The 19555-nt window shown below is 45.0% G+C and overlaps 1 protein-coding gene and 1 pseudogene across 3 annotated transcripts in view; one reads left to right on the forward strand and one right to left on the reverse strand.

The window, feature by feature from the left end:
* TMEM94 (transmembrane protein 94) overlaps nucleotides 1–19555 on the forward strand; it is a 413777-nt gene that overhangs the window by 164683 nt on the left and 229539 nt on the right. For all 3 annotated transcript variants that reach the window (XM_056550488.1, XM_056550490.1, XM_056550491.1), the window contains 5 exons: nucleotides 4515–4631; nucleotides 5315–5371; nucleotides 5483–5587; nucleotides 11658–11822; nucleotides 11903–12076. In XM_056550488.1, the coding sequence (XP_056406463.1) occupies nucleotides 4515–4631; nucleotides 5315–5371; nucleotides 5483–5587; nucleotides 11658–11822; nucleotides 11903–12076 (618 nt within the window). The remainder of the gene's footprint in view (nucleotides 1–4514; nucleotides 4632–5314; nucleotides 5372–5482; nucleotides 5588–11657; nucleotides 11823–11902; nucleotides 12077–19555) is intronic.
* On the reverse strand, nucleotides 6193–6303 carry LOC130297825 (U2 spliceosomal RNA; annotated as a pseudogene).

Here is a 19555-nt window from a genome sequence, read left to right on the forward strand (position 1 = left end):
TTGGATTGGGTGGTCTCGGGAGTGATCCTTAGACGATGGAAGTCAGTACTCCCCCCGACGGTCATGGACTGGTTCAGAGAGGTGCACTTTATTCATAGTATGGAGGAATGTGTGGCAGACTCCTCTGGCAACTCTGAACGTTCTCTTGTCGGGTGGTTGCCATGGTCGCAATTCACCGACTCTGCTGAATACCATGCTCTCTCCTGGTCTCCTTGATGTGCTCCTTCCATGCCTACTATTTATTCCTCTCTCCTAGCTACACTGCTGCTATCCTCCCTCCCCCCCCCCCTTCTTTCTTCTCTCCTTTCCTTTGGTGTCTTCATGTCTGCTGTTTCCCTGTTTTAGTTTTTTATTGTGTGCTCCCCTGTTACACTTTGTTTATACAGCTTTAGCTATTGGGGTCAACTGTAGTTGAGGTCCACTCGAGTTGAGATATCTCTCCCAATTTAACCCTCTGGAAGTCTAGATGGACCTGTTGTCCCTTACCCTCTGACCTCATTACATGATGGATTCTTTATTTTATTGTTCATGTCCCTTGGATGTACCTGTGTGATATAATCCTTTTTTTTTTTTTTTTTTTTTTTTTTTTTTTGCTTGATCTGTACCCCATTCAGACCCCTTGTTCATCTTTTGGCCCCCTTGTTTAATTATTTTTTATTTTTTTTACTCAGTTTCTTTAATAAAACTTGTTTTGTTTATGAAAAAATGAGGAAGGCCTGATTATCACCCTTACATATTTAAAACAAGTAGATGTTAATAGTTTTTTGAGTTTTGACTGTGCACATTACCCAGATTGGTTAAGAAATGTGCCCTATGGGCAAATATGTCCGGATCAGGAAAAATTGTACTAGTGATGCAGATTTTAAATTACAGTCTGTGATACTGAAGAAGTGTTTTCAAGATAAGGGGTATCCAAAGAAGTTGTAATCTACAGCCTACAATAAGGTGAAAACTAAAAAACAGTCCGATTTTTGGTGGCAAAAAATACGGTTAAAAACGCAGGTTTAAGTGAGGATATAAATATGGAAAATAAATGTAGATACATTTTCATTGCCCATTTTAATGTGCAATAGAAGTCAATAAAATTAAGAAAAATTGGCCAATTATTTTGGCCGATCCTATATTAAAACAGATAGTTCCTATGTCTCCTAATGTCCCATTCAGGCGAGCCAGAAATTTGAAAAATGTATTAGCATAACTTTCTTTCTGAGGCCAGTGGGGAGATGATAGAGAGGGGCTGCGTCCCCTGTAAGAAAAATTGTTGTCTTTGCTGCAATATGATTAAGAGCACCAGGATCGAGGAATTTGAATCTTTTCAAACTAAAAAAAGATTTTTAATTAAAGATCTGGTTGATTGTGGTTCACAATATGCATTTTACCTTTTTAACCTGTAGTTGCCATTTGCAATATGTGGGATGCACCTCACAGATGTCGTGGTCCCGTATTTGCAAACATAGATGAAACATAAATTTTTTTTTTTTTTACTACATAGTGTCTCACAGCATTTTTCTATTGCACACAAAAAGGAGATAAGTTCTCTGTGTTTAATCATACTTGAACAAATTCCAGAAAATTGTACCAAATGTTTTCAACGTTTAAAGGGGTACTCCAGCCCTGAGACATCTTATCCCCTATCCAAAGGATAGGGGATAAGATGTCTCAACGCGGGGGTCCTGCCGCTGGGGACTCAGCAATCTTGTATACGCCACCCACCTGTTTGAGCTGCATGCCGCGGTGCCAGCTCACAAACAGCCGGGTGGCGACCACAGGCCCGGAGTATCGTGACGTCACGACTCCGCCCCCGTGTGACGTCACCCCCCGCCCCCGCTATGCAAGTCTATGGGAGGGGGCGTGACGGTGAGACATCTTATCCCCTATCCTTTGAATAGGGGATAAGATGTCTCAGGGCCAGAGTACCCCTTTAATTTAGGCATGTCCCGATACCAATACTAGTATCGGTATTGGGGCCAATACCCGGCATTTGCATGGTATCAGGGACTCATTTAATGTCCCCGATACCTGCTGCAGTGCGGCTGTCAAAATGTACAAGGGGGCACTGTCTACGAGGGGGGGGGCTGCTGTTTACAAGGGGGCACTGTCTACTAGGAGGAGCCTGCTGTTTACAAGGGGGCACTGTCTACAAGGGGGGGGGCTGCTGTTTACAAGGGGGCACTGTCTTTATGGGGAGGAGCCTGCTGTTTACAAGGGGGCACTGTCTACTAGGAGGGGCCTGCTGTTTACAAGGGGGGAGGGGGTTGCTGTTTACAAGGGGGCACTGTCTACAAGTAGGAGCCTGCTGTTTACAAGGACGCACTGTCTACAAGGGGGGGCTGCTGTTTATGTGGTGGCACTGTCTACAAGGGGGGGGGGCTGCTACTAATGTCTGCAACTATCTATACTACCTACAAGGGGATACTACCTACTATTAAAAGCAATCTTACAGCAGAGTCACCTGCACTTACTTGAATTTATAGGTAGGTAGTCCAAGTGACCCGGTTTCTACCGCTGCTTACCATGTGAACATCAGCGCAATCGCTCCGGAGACATCGGTCGACGCCAATGCAAATTCCCTGTTCTGTCCAATGGAGAAGAGAGAAATCTTGGATCATACTACAGCAGCCGCCTCCATTGTACACAACAAGGAACCCACATATCAGCATGGTAAGCAGTGCGAGAAACCGCGTCACCTTGGTGTCAGATTCCTTTTAAAATTAAAGTACTCATACTTGGTATCGGCGAGTACTAGAATTAAAGTATCGGTTCTCGGTCTTTAAAAAATGGTATCGGGACATCCCTACTTTAATTAATCGGGAATCTCTTTGAATTCACAAATTAGCCATGTTGATCCCTCAGGGACTTAGTGAAATTATTGAAAATGTACGTTGAACCCGATACTGGTCCGCTGTTCACATGCAGCGATTTTTTTTTATATTTGATCATGCAGTTTTTTTAATTTTATTTTCGTTTTATTATTATTTTTATTTCTTTTTTGCTTAAATGTCATACATTGGTTTTGTTCTTATATTTTATTGACTCTTATTTAAAGAGAGAGATATTTTATGTAAGATTTTTTTATATTAATATTTTTATGCTTAATTTATGTGTGTGCCGACACGCATATTTGTACACACTTACAGTTGTAGTGTGATCTAAAAATGTAATATAAGACTTTATCAAATGGCTGAACTATTGATATAGGTTGATTTCCATTAGATATAAATATAAAAATATTCGATACTATATATATATAAGAAATATTTGATACCATACACTATTATATTTACTCATGCGTACATATGTGCGCGTCTGCTACACATTTTTGGCATTTAACAGAGATGTGTGTGTATATACAACGCTGTTATTGTAATTTTGAGATTTTATATATATTTTTAATTTATACTTTATGTATTTTGTACTTTCTGTATTTCTGTATATTTATTTGCATGGGGATACGCTTTATGCATGGATGTCCATGCGAGTGAGGAATAATCTGAATGACAATTATATTATCAATATTATCTTAGATATTTAAGAAATAACAAATGCTATGAAAGTGTTATCATCTAGTATATAAGATTCTTCTTATCATCTTTGTCATACCTGATGAAACCGCGCAAGCGCAGTGAAACGCGTTACATTCTCTTTCCAATAAATTCATTCAATCCACCTGACGTGCCAATCCCTGGTCAACGCCGCTGAAACCCACCTCTTCCTTGGAAGTCCTCATCTGCAATTAAAAAACCAACGACCTCCAGACCAGTGAATAGTAGGGCGCTGAGGGACCAGGCAACAGTTGAAGCAATCAGCTTTATTCCCAACATGCAACGCGTTTCGCGCTAGCGAAACGCATTGCATGTTGGGAATAAAGCTGATTGCTTCAACTGTTGCCTGGTCCCTCAGCGCCCTACTATCCACTGGTCTGGAGGTCGTTGGTTTTTTAATTGCTTTTATTGTGGAGTGGCAGCAGAGGGATCTGCTTCATGCTATCATCCAAGTTGTGCTGGCATTTGCACAACTTACATTGGTAAGCGCTCTATCATTATTAGCGTTCCCACATATGTTATTTATTGCACCATGGAGCGCTCCTTTTTGTCTTTTTTGCTCATCTGCAATTGTCTGTATGGTTGGGGAGGCTGCAGATCGGGCCCCTCTGCTCATTCACGCTGACCATTGTTGTGTGTGAGCTCACACAACCTCCTATGGTAAGAGTTCCGAGTTACATTGCTGGTTTACCTATAGGTGGTTTTACGCTATGGAGCGCACTCCCATTTTTTTTTTATAATATACATGAAGCGATTATCTGTTAAGTTGAACAAAGCATGTTAAAATCAAATACCATTCCCAGTCCTTGTATATTTAGGTTTCTTACGTTGGAGGACAGCCACACTGTCCCCTGTATGCAGTATCTAATGTACATGACTAGATCATAAGTGTAAAGTTATGTTTGAATGGCTGTTTTTTCTTAATTGATGCACACTGATTTAGAACAGTCAACACTTCTTCTTAACATATAGGTGAATGCTTTACTGCCAGTTCTTCCTCTTCTATTCCCTGTTATGTGGATTTTGGTGACAGCACTTTGTGAAGCTCGTGTACTGGCACAAATGAGCAGAAACTACCCAACTTCCCTGGTGAGACTCCTTTCAATTATTCCCTATAAAAGTTGGGTATTAAAGTTTAAAGGATTTTTTTTTCATTTGACTTGGTAATTGACTACATACCACTGCCTCATATGTTTAGCCAATAAATTTTTTAAAGGAGTACTCCGGTGCGCACCTTTTTCCTTTTATTCCGTCCGGGCTGCAAAATAAAAGAAAACACACTTTCTCTTACCTGCCAAAGAGCCCCCGGAGCTCTGGTACACTCCGGTACTGGCGTTCGGTCCCCGGGCTGTATTCTTCTTACTTCCTGTTAGCCCGGCACGTCACACGGAGCTTCAGCCTATCACCGGCCGCTGAGATGTCCCACCTCGGCCGGTGATAGGCTGAAGCTCCGTGTGACTTGCCGGGCTAACAGGAAGTAAGAAGAATACAGCACGGGGACCGAACACCTGTACCGGAGCTCCGGGGGCTCGTTGGCAGGTAAGAGAAAGTGTGTTTTCTTTTATTTTGCAGCCCGGACGGGATAAATGGAAAAAAGTGCGCGCCGGAGTACTCCTTTAATGGTTGCAAATATTGTAAAATACTTCCACAAAAATTTTTTTGCAGTAGTAAATTAGAGATTCCCTTTGGATGTCCACTTTGTTCTATTTACAGCTATCTTTGTACTGGTATTTATTCACATTACATATTTATTTATTTATTTTTTTCCCTAGGTGGCTAAGTTCTCTGAGGATACTCTTAGCAGTTATACAGAAGTTGCATCAACACAGGTTTGCCTCTAGAGGAGTAACTGATTTACAGAAGGGAAACTTCTGCTTCACTCTGTTTTTTAATGTGTTATTTTGAAAACAAGAAAACATGTATTTTGATCTTTTTAATAGGAAATGCTGCGTTCTGTGTGTTCTCAGTTCCTGAGTGTTGTTAGGGGGGACTGTGAGACTTTGGCATATACTTCTCGTTTGTTGCATGGTCTGGGATCGGTCACGGTGAGTTACATTTCCAAGATACTATTGGCTCTGTCTGTGTTAAATGTTTCTTTGTAGAAAAAGGTTTCTGTTTTTCTTGACGTGAGCATGGTGTGTGGAAAGTTTTAAACCATTAAGCACGTCACTAGGATTTCTGGGAAGAAGAATATGCAAAGCAGCTCATTAACATGCCACCTGAGGGTCACCACTCCCAGGGCTTTTTTGCACCTCGGCTCTTTTGGCCACATCTAGAGGGCCAGGTCGCTTCAGGGTAGCTGTTGGGCCATCCCGAAAATGCCCCTGTACCTGTACCACTCTGAGTAGTTCTCCATTCTGCCATAGGGTATGTTCACACTATGTAATTCCTGCAGAATTCCACAAGCTGAATAACGCACAGTGAACAATAACATCAGTGTAAATGGATCTTCTGCGGACCCGTACACACTCCTGAATTTCAGCGGCGGACAATTCCGCTGCTGAAATTGATCCGTGCAAAGAAAGAACATGTTCATTCTTTGCACGGAAGTCTGTGAGCACTGTATAGCCATCAATGGGGATGGCGCAGTGCTGCACTGTCCTACCACCGAAGTATTTTGCAGGCGGTCGCCAGATGGAATTCAGTGAGGGGAGAGTCCGTTCACATTACGTAGTGTGAACATACCCTTAGTGGTCCCCTACAGCACCAACTAACAGAACAGATACTGCACTTTATCTTAGCCAAAAGGCAGAGAAGCAGTCAGCGTTTCGCCTTTTTATTTTTCTAATGCAAATTTTTTTTATTGGCAATCAAACATTATAGCACAGACTTACAGTGTACTGCAACACAGAACAGGCTAGGAAGCAGCACGTAAACCATTAACCCCTTAAGGACATACGCAATTCTTGATTTTGGTAATTTCAAAAATTTACCCCATTGACCGTGCGGTTTAATTAACATTATATTTTCATAGTTCGGATATTTACGCACGCGTCGATTCCCCATATGTTAATATTTATTTTTGTTTACATAATGTTATTTTAACCCCTTAAGGACGCCGCCTGTTTTTACCTTAAAGGGGTACTCCGCCCCTAGCATCTTATCCCCTATCCAAAGGATAGGGGATAAGATGTCAGAGCGATGGGGTCCCGCCGCTGGGTACCCCGGGGCTCTCCGCTGCAGCGCCCCTCTATCATTACTGCACAGAGCAAACTCGCTCTGTGCGTAATGACCGGCGATACAGGGGCCGGAGCATCGTGACGTCACGGCTCTGCCACCTTGTGATGACACGGCCCGCCCTGCAATTCAAATCAATAAGAGGGGGAGTGGCAGCCCCTCCCATAGACTTGTATTGAGGGGGCGAAGCCATGAAGTCACAATGCTCCGGCCCCTGTATTGCTGGTCATTACGCACAGAGCGAGTTTGCTCTGTGCAGTAATGATAGCGGGGCGCTGCAGCGGAGAGCCCCGGGGAACCCAGCGGCGGGACCCCCTCGATCTGACATCTTGTCCCCTATCCAAAGGATAAGATGCTAGGGGCGGAGTACCCCTTTAAGGTAAAAACAGGCGGCGTCCTTAAGGGGTGAAAATAACATTATGTAAACAAAAATAAATATTAACATATGGGGAATCGACGCGTGCGTAAATATCCGAACTATGAAAATATAATGTTAATTAAACCGCAGGGTCAATGGTGTAAACATTTAAAATTACCAAAATCAAGAATTGTGCATGTCCTTAAGGGGGTACTCCAGCGCTTAGACATCTTATCCCCTATCCAAAGGATAGGGGATAAGATGCCTAATCACCGGGGTCCCTCAGTTTGGTCCCGTCCCCTCCAGTGCCACATCATTCCTTCTCTTTTCAGTCCCCGTGCCACATTTACCCCTCTCATCGCCACCCCCCATGTCTCATCATCTCCCCATGTCTCACAATCCCCCCATGTCTCATCATCTCCCCATGTCTCATCATCTCCCCATGTCTCATCATTCCCCCCTCATCATCCCCCCACCCTGTCTCATCATGTCCCCCATCATTCCCCCTCATCATTCCCCCACCCTGTCTCATCATGTCCCCCATCATTCCCCCTCATCATCCCCCCACCCTGTCTCATAATGTCCCTCTTCCTCATCCCCCCCCACCCTGTCTCATCATCCCCACCTCATTCCCCACCTCATTTCCCCCCTCATCATTTCCCCGTCTCATCCCCCCCATCATCCCCCATCATCATTTCCCCCTGTCTCATCCCCCCATCATCATTTCCCCCTGTCTCATCCCCCCCATCATCATTTCCCCCTGTCTCATCCCCCCCATCATCATTTCCCCCTTTCTCATCCCCCCCATCATCATTTCCCCCTGTCTCATCCCCCCATCATCCCCCCCCTCATCATTTCCCCGTCTCATCATCCCCCCCCATCATTCCTCCCCCCCCCCATCATCCCCCCCATCATGTTCCTCCTATGGCATCCAGTGGTCTTCAACCTGCGGACCTCCAGATGTTGCAAAACTACAACTCCCAGCATGCCCGGACAGCCAACTGCTGTCCAGGCATGCTGGGAGTTGTAGTTTTGCAACATCTGGAGGTCTGCAGGTTGAAGACCACTCTTCCCCTTTCCTTACTTGTAAGCGCTTCAGCTGTCTTGCGGGGTCAGTGAAGCAGATGAGTTATGTCCTCTCCCGGCTCCTCTGCACGGCATCACGGATGTCACTTTTTGGCGGCGACTACAGGAAATTAAGCGATGCCGCACAAAGAAGCCAGCAGAGGACGTAACTCATCTGCTTCACTGACCCCGCAAGACCCGCCGCCTGACCTGCCGAAGCGCAGACAGGTAAGGAAAGTAAACAAAACTATAAAAAGCAGGGAAAGGGGGAATGATGAGGGAGGGGGAGGTAGGGAAAATGAAAAGTGAAACTCGCTTGTTTTCTCCCACACTATCCACAGGAACTGGTGGATAGTGCGGGAGATGCTGATTAAAAGGTAGGGCAGATCCGGACAAGGTAGGGCTCATTTTAATCAGCGTCTCCCGCACTATCCACCACACCAGTACCTGTGGATAGTGCGGGAGAAAACAAGTGACAGTGCAGGGAGAAGACGCCGCTGGTCACTGATTTAAAGTGGCCGCGGCCGTGTTGTTAATACTTAACAAGCAGATGCTGCTGCGGCCGCTTTAAATCAGTGACCAGAAGACTTATCGGCGTATAACACGCAGGCAGACTTTTTGCCTTACATTTAAGTTTTAAAAGTAAATACGGTATATTATTTTCAGTCTGTGGGTCGGTACGATTATGGTGATACCCAATTTATATAGTTTTATGTTCTTTTTCCCTTTTCTTAAAAAAATAATTTTCCCCTTTTTTGTGTTATGTTCTGACAGCCATAACCTTTTTGTATTTGGTTTTGGACCAAAGTTAAAGTTTGGTATTTGTTGTTTTTTTTTTACGACGTTCACCATGTTGGATTGCTACAATTATCAATTTATTGTACAAGTCATTACTGACGTGGCAATACCTGTTTGGACTTGGCTGGACAGGCTTTGGCTCACAGGCTGTCGTACTAGGCATACAGGAGGCCATCAGCTGGCCTCCTGCTGCCATGGCAACCAACGGGATCCCGGAATCACATTGCTGGATCGCCGTTGGTGGACAGGGGGAGCCCCCACCCCCTGTCAACCCCATAGATTCCGTAATCAGAACTGATCACGGCACCTATGGGGTTAATGCTGCCGAGACCGGGGCAATCCCAGTCTCGGCAGCTGCGGCGGGACCGCAGCTGTGATTGACAGCCAGGTCCCGCCGGCGATCTCCTGAAGTGCATCGTGCTGAGCAGGAGATCACTTGGATGTATACATACGTCCAGTTATGCTAACTAGCTAGCAACTTGGATGTATGCATACGTCCTGGGGCGGGAAGGGGTTAAAAATGGGGGTTATTCAAACTTTTATTAGGGAAGGGGTTAATTCATATTAACTTTAACACTTTTGTTAACATTCCTTAGTCCCCATTGGAGACTATTACATGCAATCTTCATGTTGCATACACTGATCAATGCTTCTCCATAGGAGAGCAGTGATCAGTGTAATCATTGCTTGATTGCTACAGCCTGCAATGGCTGGCTGTAGCTTTGGAGCACCGCTCGGATGGCAGGGAAGGAGGTAAGAGACTTCCCTCCGTCTGTACTGCTGATCGAGACATCGCGATTTCCCCGCGATGGTCCCAATCAGTTACCCTGAGCTACTGGCAACTTTGATCACAGCGTCTAAAGGGTTAATGCTGGACATCGGCCGGAATAGTCATGTCCAGCATTAGCCATGGGTATGATGCGAGCTCAGCTCCTGACCTCGCTTCATACTCATTGGGCCCCCGGGCAATAGAGGAACATGGGGCCCCCCCATGCACCCCCCATGTGTAAGCCACACCCATATTGATGCCTCGCCCACATACAATAAATAAATATTTCAATACATAAAGAAAATAATCAAGGAAAATTTTACATCAACGGCTGTTCGATTGACGTGTAAGACTTCCTGGAGGTTTGTCTGAGATGTGACAGAGGTTTGGCTGAGAGCTGAGGGAGGTTTGTCTGAGGTGTGACGGAGGTTTGTATGAGGTATGATGGAGGTTTGGCAGAGGTCTGAGGTATGACGGAGGTTTGGCAGAGATCTGAGGTATGATGGGGGTTTGTCTGAGGTTTGTCTGAGGTTTGTCTGAGGTTTGTCTGAGGTTTGTCTGAGGTTTGTCTGAGGTTTGTCTGAGGTGTGATGGAGGTTTGTCTTAGGTGTGACGGAGGTTTGTCTGAGGTGTGACGGAGGTTTGTCTGAGGGATGAGGGAGGTTAAGCTGAAGGTGTACGAATGTGGGAGGATTTTTTTTATGTCTGAAGGAGGAGAAAGATTTGGCTGAGGAGGAGGGGAGATGGCTATTTGGCTGACGCCTGATGATGTCCTAATATGGACACTGTATTAATGGGATTTGGAAATGGATGAAAGTGTGGATAGCATTTAGCAAAACAATATACAGGGTTACTGGTATTAATATGCAGTATCAAACCTCTTAAAATGTGTTAAATAGTATCAGATTAATAAGGGTCTGTGACCTGGCACCCCTGCCAATCAGCATTTTGAAGAGACTTCTTTATTTTTTTTCTGATGCCCATTGTGAAATCTCCATTCTTTTAGTAGCAAAGAACTGCAGCATTGTCCAAATCAAATGAAATGGGCGATGCTGTGGTTCCTTTTATCACTGCTGCTAAAGTACAGAGAACCACACAAAATGGGGCAGGTGTACCAGGCTTAGCTGTAATGGTCTTGCGGCAGACCCTGAAGCAACTTATTTCTTCTAAATCTGGTGCTAAGGTCCAAATAGAGTAGGGGCAGAGTTGCAGAAGTGCCCTGGGAATGGTCCTTAACGGTTGCCGTTATTTACTTGGTAATAGCGACCCCACATGAAAGATCGCCCATAGAATGCACTTTTTCTCTCAATCTATTGGCCACTCACCTTTTACATCTGGTCAGATGTCTGGGCTGTACTTCACAACGTACAGCCACTTATTTGTCACTGTGTCCAATTTTTGTGTTTTTTGTTCCTTCACTAGAATTTGGTCAGTGTGCAGTAGGCCTTCTGGGTATCCTTTCTGCCGATCCAGGGGAGGTGTGTGTGGCCATCAGGTTCCTCACCTCCCTGCCTATGCCCGACTATCCCTGCTTTAGCAGGGGTACCAACCGGTTTTAATGGTTCCTTGGTGGACATCCAGGCTAATGCCTAGTTTTACGTCAGGAGCCCTTCCGGTCCCTTAGTAGCTTAGGCGAAAAGGGACATTATACCTGGAACTTTGCAGGAGATTTTGGTCAGAGGCAAAGGATTTGGTTTGTTGTGGGGCCTCTCTCCTTTCGAAGAAGAGCATGCGATGGACTGAATCAGTAAACAGAGGCTGAGCCTCTTCCAAAAGTTTCTTTAAACATCTGATAGTGGGGGTGCCAGTTGTCTGACCCCCACCAATTTATTATTGATTTGACTGGACATCAGTTTTTAAAGATCAAATAGCCGCTTTAATTGATATTTTAGGAAAACATGCATTAGGAATCCTTTTTACAAAATAAATATTATGGTCTTTTTTTTAGGTAATTTGTTGTGTGGATAAACAAGGAGTCCTTTCCTGGCCAAATCCTAGCCCAGAGACGGTTCTGTTTTTTAGTGGAAGGGTAGATCAGGCCACTGAAAGAAATGATGACATCACTGAGCAGTTATCCCTACGTTCTTACTGCCAGACTGATATGGATGATGAGGTGACTCTTTATTTTGTAGCTTTTTTGTGTATTTCTCATTAACTATGCTCAATTTTCTTTCCTATATATTTTCTCCACAGCCTCAAGAGATGGTAGCACTATTAGCAGAGACTAATAACTTACAGATAGTGAATGAGCAGGATAGTATTGAGCGTCAAAATGATCACACAAGGCCATTTGATACACAGAGAAAGCCTCGGAACAAACATGCATCAGGGTCTAATGTGAGCTTCAGCCAAGACACAGGTGGTCAGGTAAATGTGTATATTATACAAGTATGTATACGTTACGATGATCTATAATATCTAATGGCACTTTGTAATGTACTTCTTGATTTGTATGCGTTGTCTTGATTTCTGAGCTGCAGTTGTTAGTCTGTTGATACTATCCCAGAGCAAGCATTAACTTATGTGGTCGCAACTTTTAGAAATATGTACAATGCATACAGAAAGTTTTTTTCTCTTTTTGTTATGTTTCCGCTAAAATGTGCTAAAATGAAAAAAAAAATCAAGTTTTCCCCCTTTGAGTGCAGAATGATGGGGGGAACACTAGAATTTTTAAATTTTATTTTAGACCTAAGCATAACAAAAAAGCGAAAGGGTCAGAAAAATTTCTGAATGCATTGTACATTGCATATGATAACCCTAAATAAAAACATGAAAACAGAATGTTGGAAATTTTTGATATTTTTTGTAAAGGAAAAATGTAAAAGTATTCAAACCCTTGCTCAGGGGCTGCACCCTCGGGTGTAGTGAGGGATCTGCGCCCTCACTCTGCTATAATAGCATAGAACTCATGAAGGCACAGGCTTTCATGTCGCAAGAATGTGAGTGAAAAAAAAATATTTATATCAGGTTTGGCCATTGCACAACATATATTTATATCAGGTTTGGCCATTGCAAAACATATAGAAGAGGCAGGGAAGCTCGGCAAGACAGGCCTCAGTTGCACACAAAAGCGCTTTAGCAATGAAAAAAATTGTGGGGCCATAACTTTGTAACTACTGGACTTAATACAAAAAGCGGAGATACTCAAAATGGTAGTATATAAAATATAAATCTTTATTGAACACAAATCACAAGGTTAAAAAATACATGATTAAAAAAGGAGGAAATCGCCCTTAGCTGTCCCTGGTAGGATTAACCTAGTGAAGATGATTGTCCTTCCTAAACTCCTTTATGTTTTGGAACACTCTTCTAACCCAGTCCCTATGAGCTTTTTTTAAATCCCTGGACTCTCTCCTCCCGACCTTTATTTGGGGTGCTGGCAGATCCAAATTGAAACTCACTTTACAGCGCCCTAAGGATTTGGGGGGGACTGCCCTGCCAGACTTTAAGGGATATTACTTTGCCGGTCTGTCCTCCCTGACTCCCCACCTCATGGGGAACTTCACCTTGCCTCCTTTTTAGGGCTCACCTCTCGGTGTGCCTTCTTGGAAGGTGCTCTCCCCCACACTATGAAGCTCCTTCCTCTCTATAAATTGGCATTGCTAGTGTGTCGTCAGTCACAGTTGTATACCTCCTTTACTGACATCAAAGATGACCTTCCCCTCTGGGGTAATCCCCATTTTCCTCACTTGACGGACTCCCTAGACCCCCCTTTTTGGGTAGCGCACGGGGTGACTCAGTTGGGTGACATGTTTCAACAGGACATTTTGAAGTCATTTGTGCAGCTCCAGTCTGACTTTGGGATCCCCCGGGAGGGTTTTTACCGGTATTTGCAGCTCCGTCACGCCCTTTCTGCCCAGTTCCCCTCACCAAGGTCGCCCAGTTCCCCTCACCAAGGTCTCCCATTTCTGCCTATCCCCTCATAGGGGTCCTCCGGTCCCAGGGGCCAAGGGGTTTATACTCTTTACTGTACACTCACCTCACTAGAGCTAAAATTGCCTATACTGATGACCTGGTGGAGGCTTATTGGAAGGCATGCGTCCCTCCGCTCACAGTGGAGGATTGGTCAGAGATGCTGCCTTCTCATTTGATGGTCTCTCCGGCGACTAACCATAAACTGATTCAACTATACATTACTCATCATTGCTATCTCACTCCGGTGCGACTTTATAGGATGGGGCGCGTGCCTTCCGATGCCTGCCAGGTGTCACTCTCCTGGAGCTGATTTCTGGCATATGATGTGGCAGTGTCCCTCCCTTCAGGCATTTTGGCAGAGTACAGTGGTCCCTCAACATACGATGGTAATTCGTTCCAAACGAGCCATCGTTTGTCGAATCCATCGTATGTTGAGGGATTCGTGCAATGTATAGGAAGCTGTACTCACCTGTCCCCGCCGCTCGAGATGGTGTCCCCGGGCCTCCGCTGGGCTCTCCGCTGTCTTCTCCGGTCCTCTGCTTTCTTCCGCAAGGCCTTACTGGGCCTGCGTAGCGACGTCATTACGCCGCTGCGTACGCCATTCCTATTTGATGACGTGCGCAGCAGCGTATTGACGTCATCGGAGAGGGCCGAGAAGACACCGGAAGACCAGCGCTGGACCCGGAGGGCACCCCGGAGCATCATGGAGGGGTAAGTAATACTTACCGCACCACACAGGGGACATTAAGCTGCTATCCGGCATCAGCTTAAGCATTTTGAGCTGCCGGATAGCACTTAATGCGATGGCCCCGACATAAAAAAGCATCGTATGCTGACATCGACATGCGATGGCCTCTGAGAGGCCATCGTATGTCGATTTGATCATATGTCGGGGCCATCGTAGGTCGGGGGATCACTGTATTGTAGATTTCTTGACCTCACTTATTTCCCTCCCAGTCCCGCTGGATCCCCTGGTTCGTCTCTTTGGTTTGCTCTCTGAGGAGACATGGCAACACCATTTGAGAATATTCTTACGTGAGTCGCTATTCCTGGCTATGAAAGCGGTTAGTAAATGCTATTCTTCCCTATGAACAGCTAGTTTTTAAACATAGGAAATGCCCTGACAAATTTCATAATGTGTGGGGCACTTGGTGTGGCTCTCCCCTTACCAGATACTCTCCCTCAGCCTTTACTTCTCTAATGTCCTCGGGGGCTTTGGGCTCTCCCTTCTAATTCTGCTGACTTCTTTCTACTTGCTGTGGTATCTCCAGTTCAAGTTCACTGTTTCCATGGTACAGACGGGATAATGCAGAACCTGCTGTGGTGCAGGGAGCCGGAGAATCTCCGCTCTACTCGCTTGTTTCAGCAAGATGCTTGCTCCCTGTGCCACAGCAGGTTCTGCATTACCCCGTCTATACCGTGGAAACAGTGAACTTGAACTGGAGATCCTGGGGAACCATATACCTATAGGGACCTATAGGGATAGAGCTGCATTTTTTTTTACAGGCTAATTATATGAATCCCTATGTTACAACAGTTAGTGTCAGCCTTTTCTTTGCAGCAACCCCGTACCTGGATCTATATAGTAATACACTGTTTATACATTATATATGTTTTGACCAATGATGTTACCTCCCTGATGACACCAGCCTGAGTGCTGGTAGAAACTCGTCGGCTGTCTTCATTTGGTTGGGAGATTTGTTGTGTAGGAGATACGGTTGGGCTGGCAAGGCCAAGCAGAGCCCTCCTGAGCTATCCACCATACAGCTAGAATCCCTTGCAATTTTATTGGCAATGGTAATCTATGTTCATAAATACACGATTTATGTTTTGTATTTTATCTATAAATAAGTAAAAGTTAAGTTTTCGGCACACCCCTAAACACATTACTAGGTGTTTATTATTTATTTGATTTATATGCTGGGTGACCTTCATATGCTAAAGTTTTGTCTTGACGCAGGACTATACCCTATTTGCGCCTTTTTGTTTATTTTACCCGTGGTACAGCCCCAGACAATCTGAAGGCAGGAGCAGAGACTGTTCCATTAACAGGAGCTCACACCACATATCACTATCGGGCAGATCCTAGCGCTGCAGGAATAGCGCTGCTACTGGCTCACAAGTTTCCCACCATTATACCTGCATAAATCGCCCCAAGGGGATAGAGAGCAAGGGAGACCTCTGAACCACAAGTTTCCCTTCTTTCTGCCCAGTGGGATAAAGGGTGCATTCGGTGCCCTGCTTCTGCTTCTTTGCCCAGCTCTTCCGCCCACTCCCTGGAGGCCCCCATGGCATAGTTCGCTAATTGAGAAAGGGGTCACAACATCAGAACTCTAGGCTTAGAGAGGGTGATACCGGAAAATTCTGGGAATCAGCGGAGAGACGCAACAGGAGCAGAAGTAGCCTTATTCTCTTGCTTTTCTATTGTTCTTTTTTTCTCTTGCCGGGGATCCAGATTTCTGGTGGGACTGATTTTACTGCATCAGGAGAGGAGCTGAAATATCTTGTCACAGGTTTTCTGGGTTGTCATGGTGATTAGCCCTATCCCTTTTCCTTTGTGAGATGGGGTTGGTGGGACAGTCCTGGGCAGGGAGATCTTTGTTGATTCATAAGTGTTTAGTTGCTACTGTTGCCGGGGTGTTGTGTTAAATGTTATTACTGTTTTACTCGGGGATGTCTCTCTTATTACCAAATTCATTGGTTTGTTAGGGGGGTGGGAAATTACCACTTTTCCAGAATTTCAATGGTGTCTGGTTGTCCTTCTTTTTCTGCCCTTCCTCTTATACTCTCAGGTCATGGGGACCCTGTAGTTCAGCAGTCACCACTGCCCAAGGCGGCAATGTCTTAATTTACAAAGGGGTGTCGAGGGTGACGTTCCTGTCTCCACATGTGCCCAAAAAAAGTGAGGTCCTTTACCCAATTGGTGGTTGCTCTATTCCACTCTGGGCACTGCGTTTTTTCAGGGTTTCATTGTTTAGTTTTTTGGTTCTGTTTATGGTTCCTTTGCAATTATTTGTTTTTGCCTTTCTTTTTTTTTGTGCTGGTGTATCTAATAGATCTGTTCTGAGTGTCAGTCCTGTTGGAGCTCCTGTTGGTCCTCCTGTCTTTTTGTCTCTGATTTACCTTTCTATGTCCCTTTTGTTCCCTTAGGAGTTCTAGTGTTATGTGTAAAGTAATCTCATGGAATGTTAAGGGGTTGCACGCCCCCAGAAACGGATGAAAATTCTGCATTTTTTTTTGAAACGTCTACGCTCTGACACAGTTCTCCTACAGGAGACACATCTTACAGAAGCAGACTTTCAGAGAATGCAGAAGTCGTGAGTGGGTAAAGTTTTTGGCTCAACGACAATAGATGGTAAATCTGGAGTGCTGACGCTAATTCACAAATCTTTTCCCTTCCACCTACTCTCTCATGAACGGGATTCAGAAGGGCATCTGTCTCATATCCAGTTGGAACATAATGGCAATGGTTATAATATATATAATGTTTATGTACCGAACGGCGATAATAATTCTTTTTTCACTTCACTAGCAGACAGGATTCAACGCACTGCTGAGCCGCTGACAATTCTAGCTGGGGATCTGAGCTCTGTTTTAGATCCCCTTGTGGACTGTAAAAATTCCTCTACGCCACCATTGGTCACCCGCCAGAGTAATAAATTACTCCCCCCTTTCCTAACACTGACAGGTTTGCAGGACGCTTGACCTCACCTCCACCCGTATACCCGTGAGTACACACACTTCTCACACTCTCATGGCTCCTGTTCTCACATAGACTATTTCATGGTCAGTCCACTGCTGTGCAGTCATTTGCACGCAGTAGACATTCAGGATCTAGTCATTTCGGACTATTCGCCGATTGTCCCGGAGCACCTGCCGTCTTGTCCCAGGGGCTCTGACTTCTTTTTTGAGCTTCCTGTCCTACCTGACAAAGTACAAGTCTTTTTTGAGTCATAAGGGGGTGGTGGCTGGAATTTGAAACTGACAATGCAGCACACAAGGGAACCCTACACTATACTGGGAAACAGCAAAGACAGTCCTACGGGGTAAGATCCTGGCTGATAGAAGCACACTTAAGCGCAAGACTATGCAGGGTCATGCAGCGGCTAGTGCAGCCTTATCAGAAGCTTATTCTCGCTTTGGTGACTCCTCCACTCCATCCCATAAACTTAACTGGCAAGAAGCGAGGGCATCCTACGAGCTCTAGTTGGACAGGAGGGAACTTATTTACAAGTCATATTTTGAAGCTGACCTGTTTAGATATGGCAATATGGCCAGGCGTTTCCTGGCACGGGGGCGAGAGATGCATATCAGCCTGCACATGTTTTGGCTTTACGAGATTCTCAGGACCAAATTAGGAACGACTCACACCCTTTAATTCTGTATTGGGTTTCTACTATGCTGAGCTTTATTCAACCACAAAATTTTTGAAAGACTTTTCTTTGCCGACATTGTTGAAGGAACAGAGTCAGGAACTGAACACAGCAATAACGAAGGAGGAAGTGACTGTAACGATTAGATCCCTAGTGAACGGTAGGGTGCCAGGACCGGATAGCTATACTTGTGAATTTTATAAACCCCTAATAGAGCAGATTGTCCCCACCTTAACAAATTATTTTAACAAAGTCTTGCAGACAGGGGTTTTATCATCCTTGGCCAAAACGGCATATATAAAAATACTTCCCAAGCTGGGAAAAGATCCCTTGGATCCTGGCTCATATCAACCCATTTTTCTGATTAACCAGGATGTGAATTTGCTATCCAAAATCCTAGCTGATCAGTTGGTCAAGTTTCTGCCCACCCTCATAGGGGATCATCAGGTGTTTTTTTTTTTTTAAGAATCATTCAGCGGTTATGAACATCCGTAAAGCCCTGGCGGCTATAGATACTGTCCAGCGCCAGCCCTGGCCTGATTCTCACCCAGCGCTGCTCACGCTTGACGCGGAGAAAGCATTTGAAAATGTACAGTGGGACTGGTGCAGAGCAAATTTGGAATCACGGGATCTCACTGCCAGGGTGTATACTCCAAGTATTCTCTCCCTGCCCCTCACCTTAGCAAAAGGCCCGCGCAAGGGATATCCCCTGTCGCCTTTGGTTTTGCGATTTACTGTTTGCTCTGGCGATCGAACCTCTGGGGCCTACTCTTGTCACTACTAATGTGTATAGGGGCATTAAGGTGGATCTTCAGGAGATTAAACTATGCATGTTTGTTGGCGATGTTCTCCTTTATCTTAGCAATCCAAGGAAGTCGTTGCCCAAGTTTATAGACTTTCTATCTTATGTCGTGACTTTCACGGGCTATAAGGTTAACGCATCTAAGAGCATGCTACTGCCCCTGGGGAATGCCCCTGCAAGGTGGCTGACCGGCGCCAGTGACCTAGTAGTGGCAGTAGCTAACGCCTTCATCACCTACCTAGGAGTGCGCATTGGGAAAGCGCCCGACACGCTTAACTCCATTAACTATGTCCCTTACTTACATACTGCTCAAGTTTTGGAAGGAGGTGCGGAAGGCTTTTGGCCTTCGCTTCCTTCTCTCCAAGAGGAAGCCTTTGCTTGTCCATTCAAAGTTTCCGCAGATATGGTCCTCCTCCTGGTTGTATCTCTGGGGCAGTAAGGGTAAAAGTATGGTGGAGTTGGGTCTTATGCATAGGGAGGATCATAGGTGGCTTAACCTGGGGAAGATATTTAGCTCATTCGGACTTTCTCAGCTCATTCAGACTTTGCTCAGCAAGACCTAGGGATCTCACGAGGGAGGCAACAACACACTCACTAGATGACATAATAGGCACAGAACCAAGGAGGGTCTCAGTTTCATTGCTCTACCTGGGGTTCCATAACAGTTTTTTTTTTTTAAATCCATCATAAGAAGCTATTTAAAACCTGGGAGAGGTGAATAGAGGATGCTGACATTACCGCCACTATGAGAGGTGG

The sequence above is a fragment of the Hyla sarda genome, chromosome 13, assembly GCF_029499605.1.
Source record: "Hyla sarda isolate aHylSar1 chromosome 13, aHylSar1.hap1, whole genome shotgun sequence".
NCBI lineage: Eukaryota > Metazoa > Chordata > Amphibia > Anura > Hylidae > Hyla > Hyla sarda.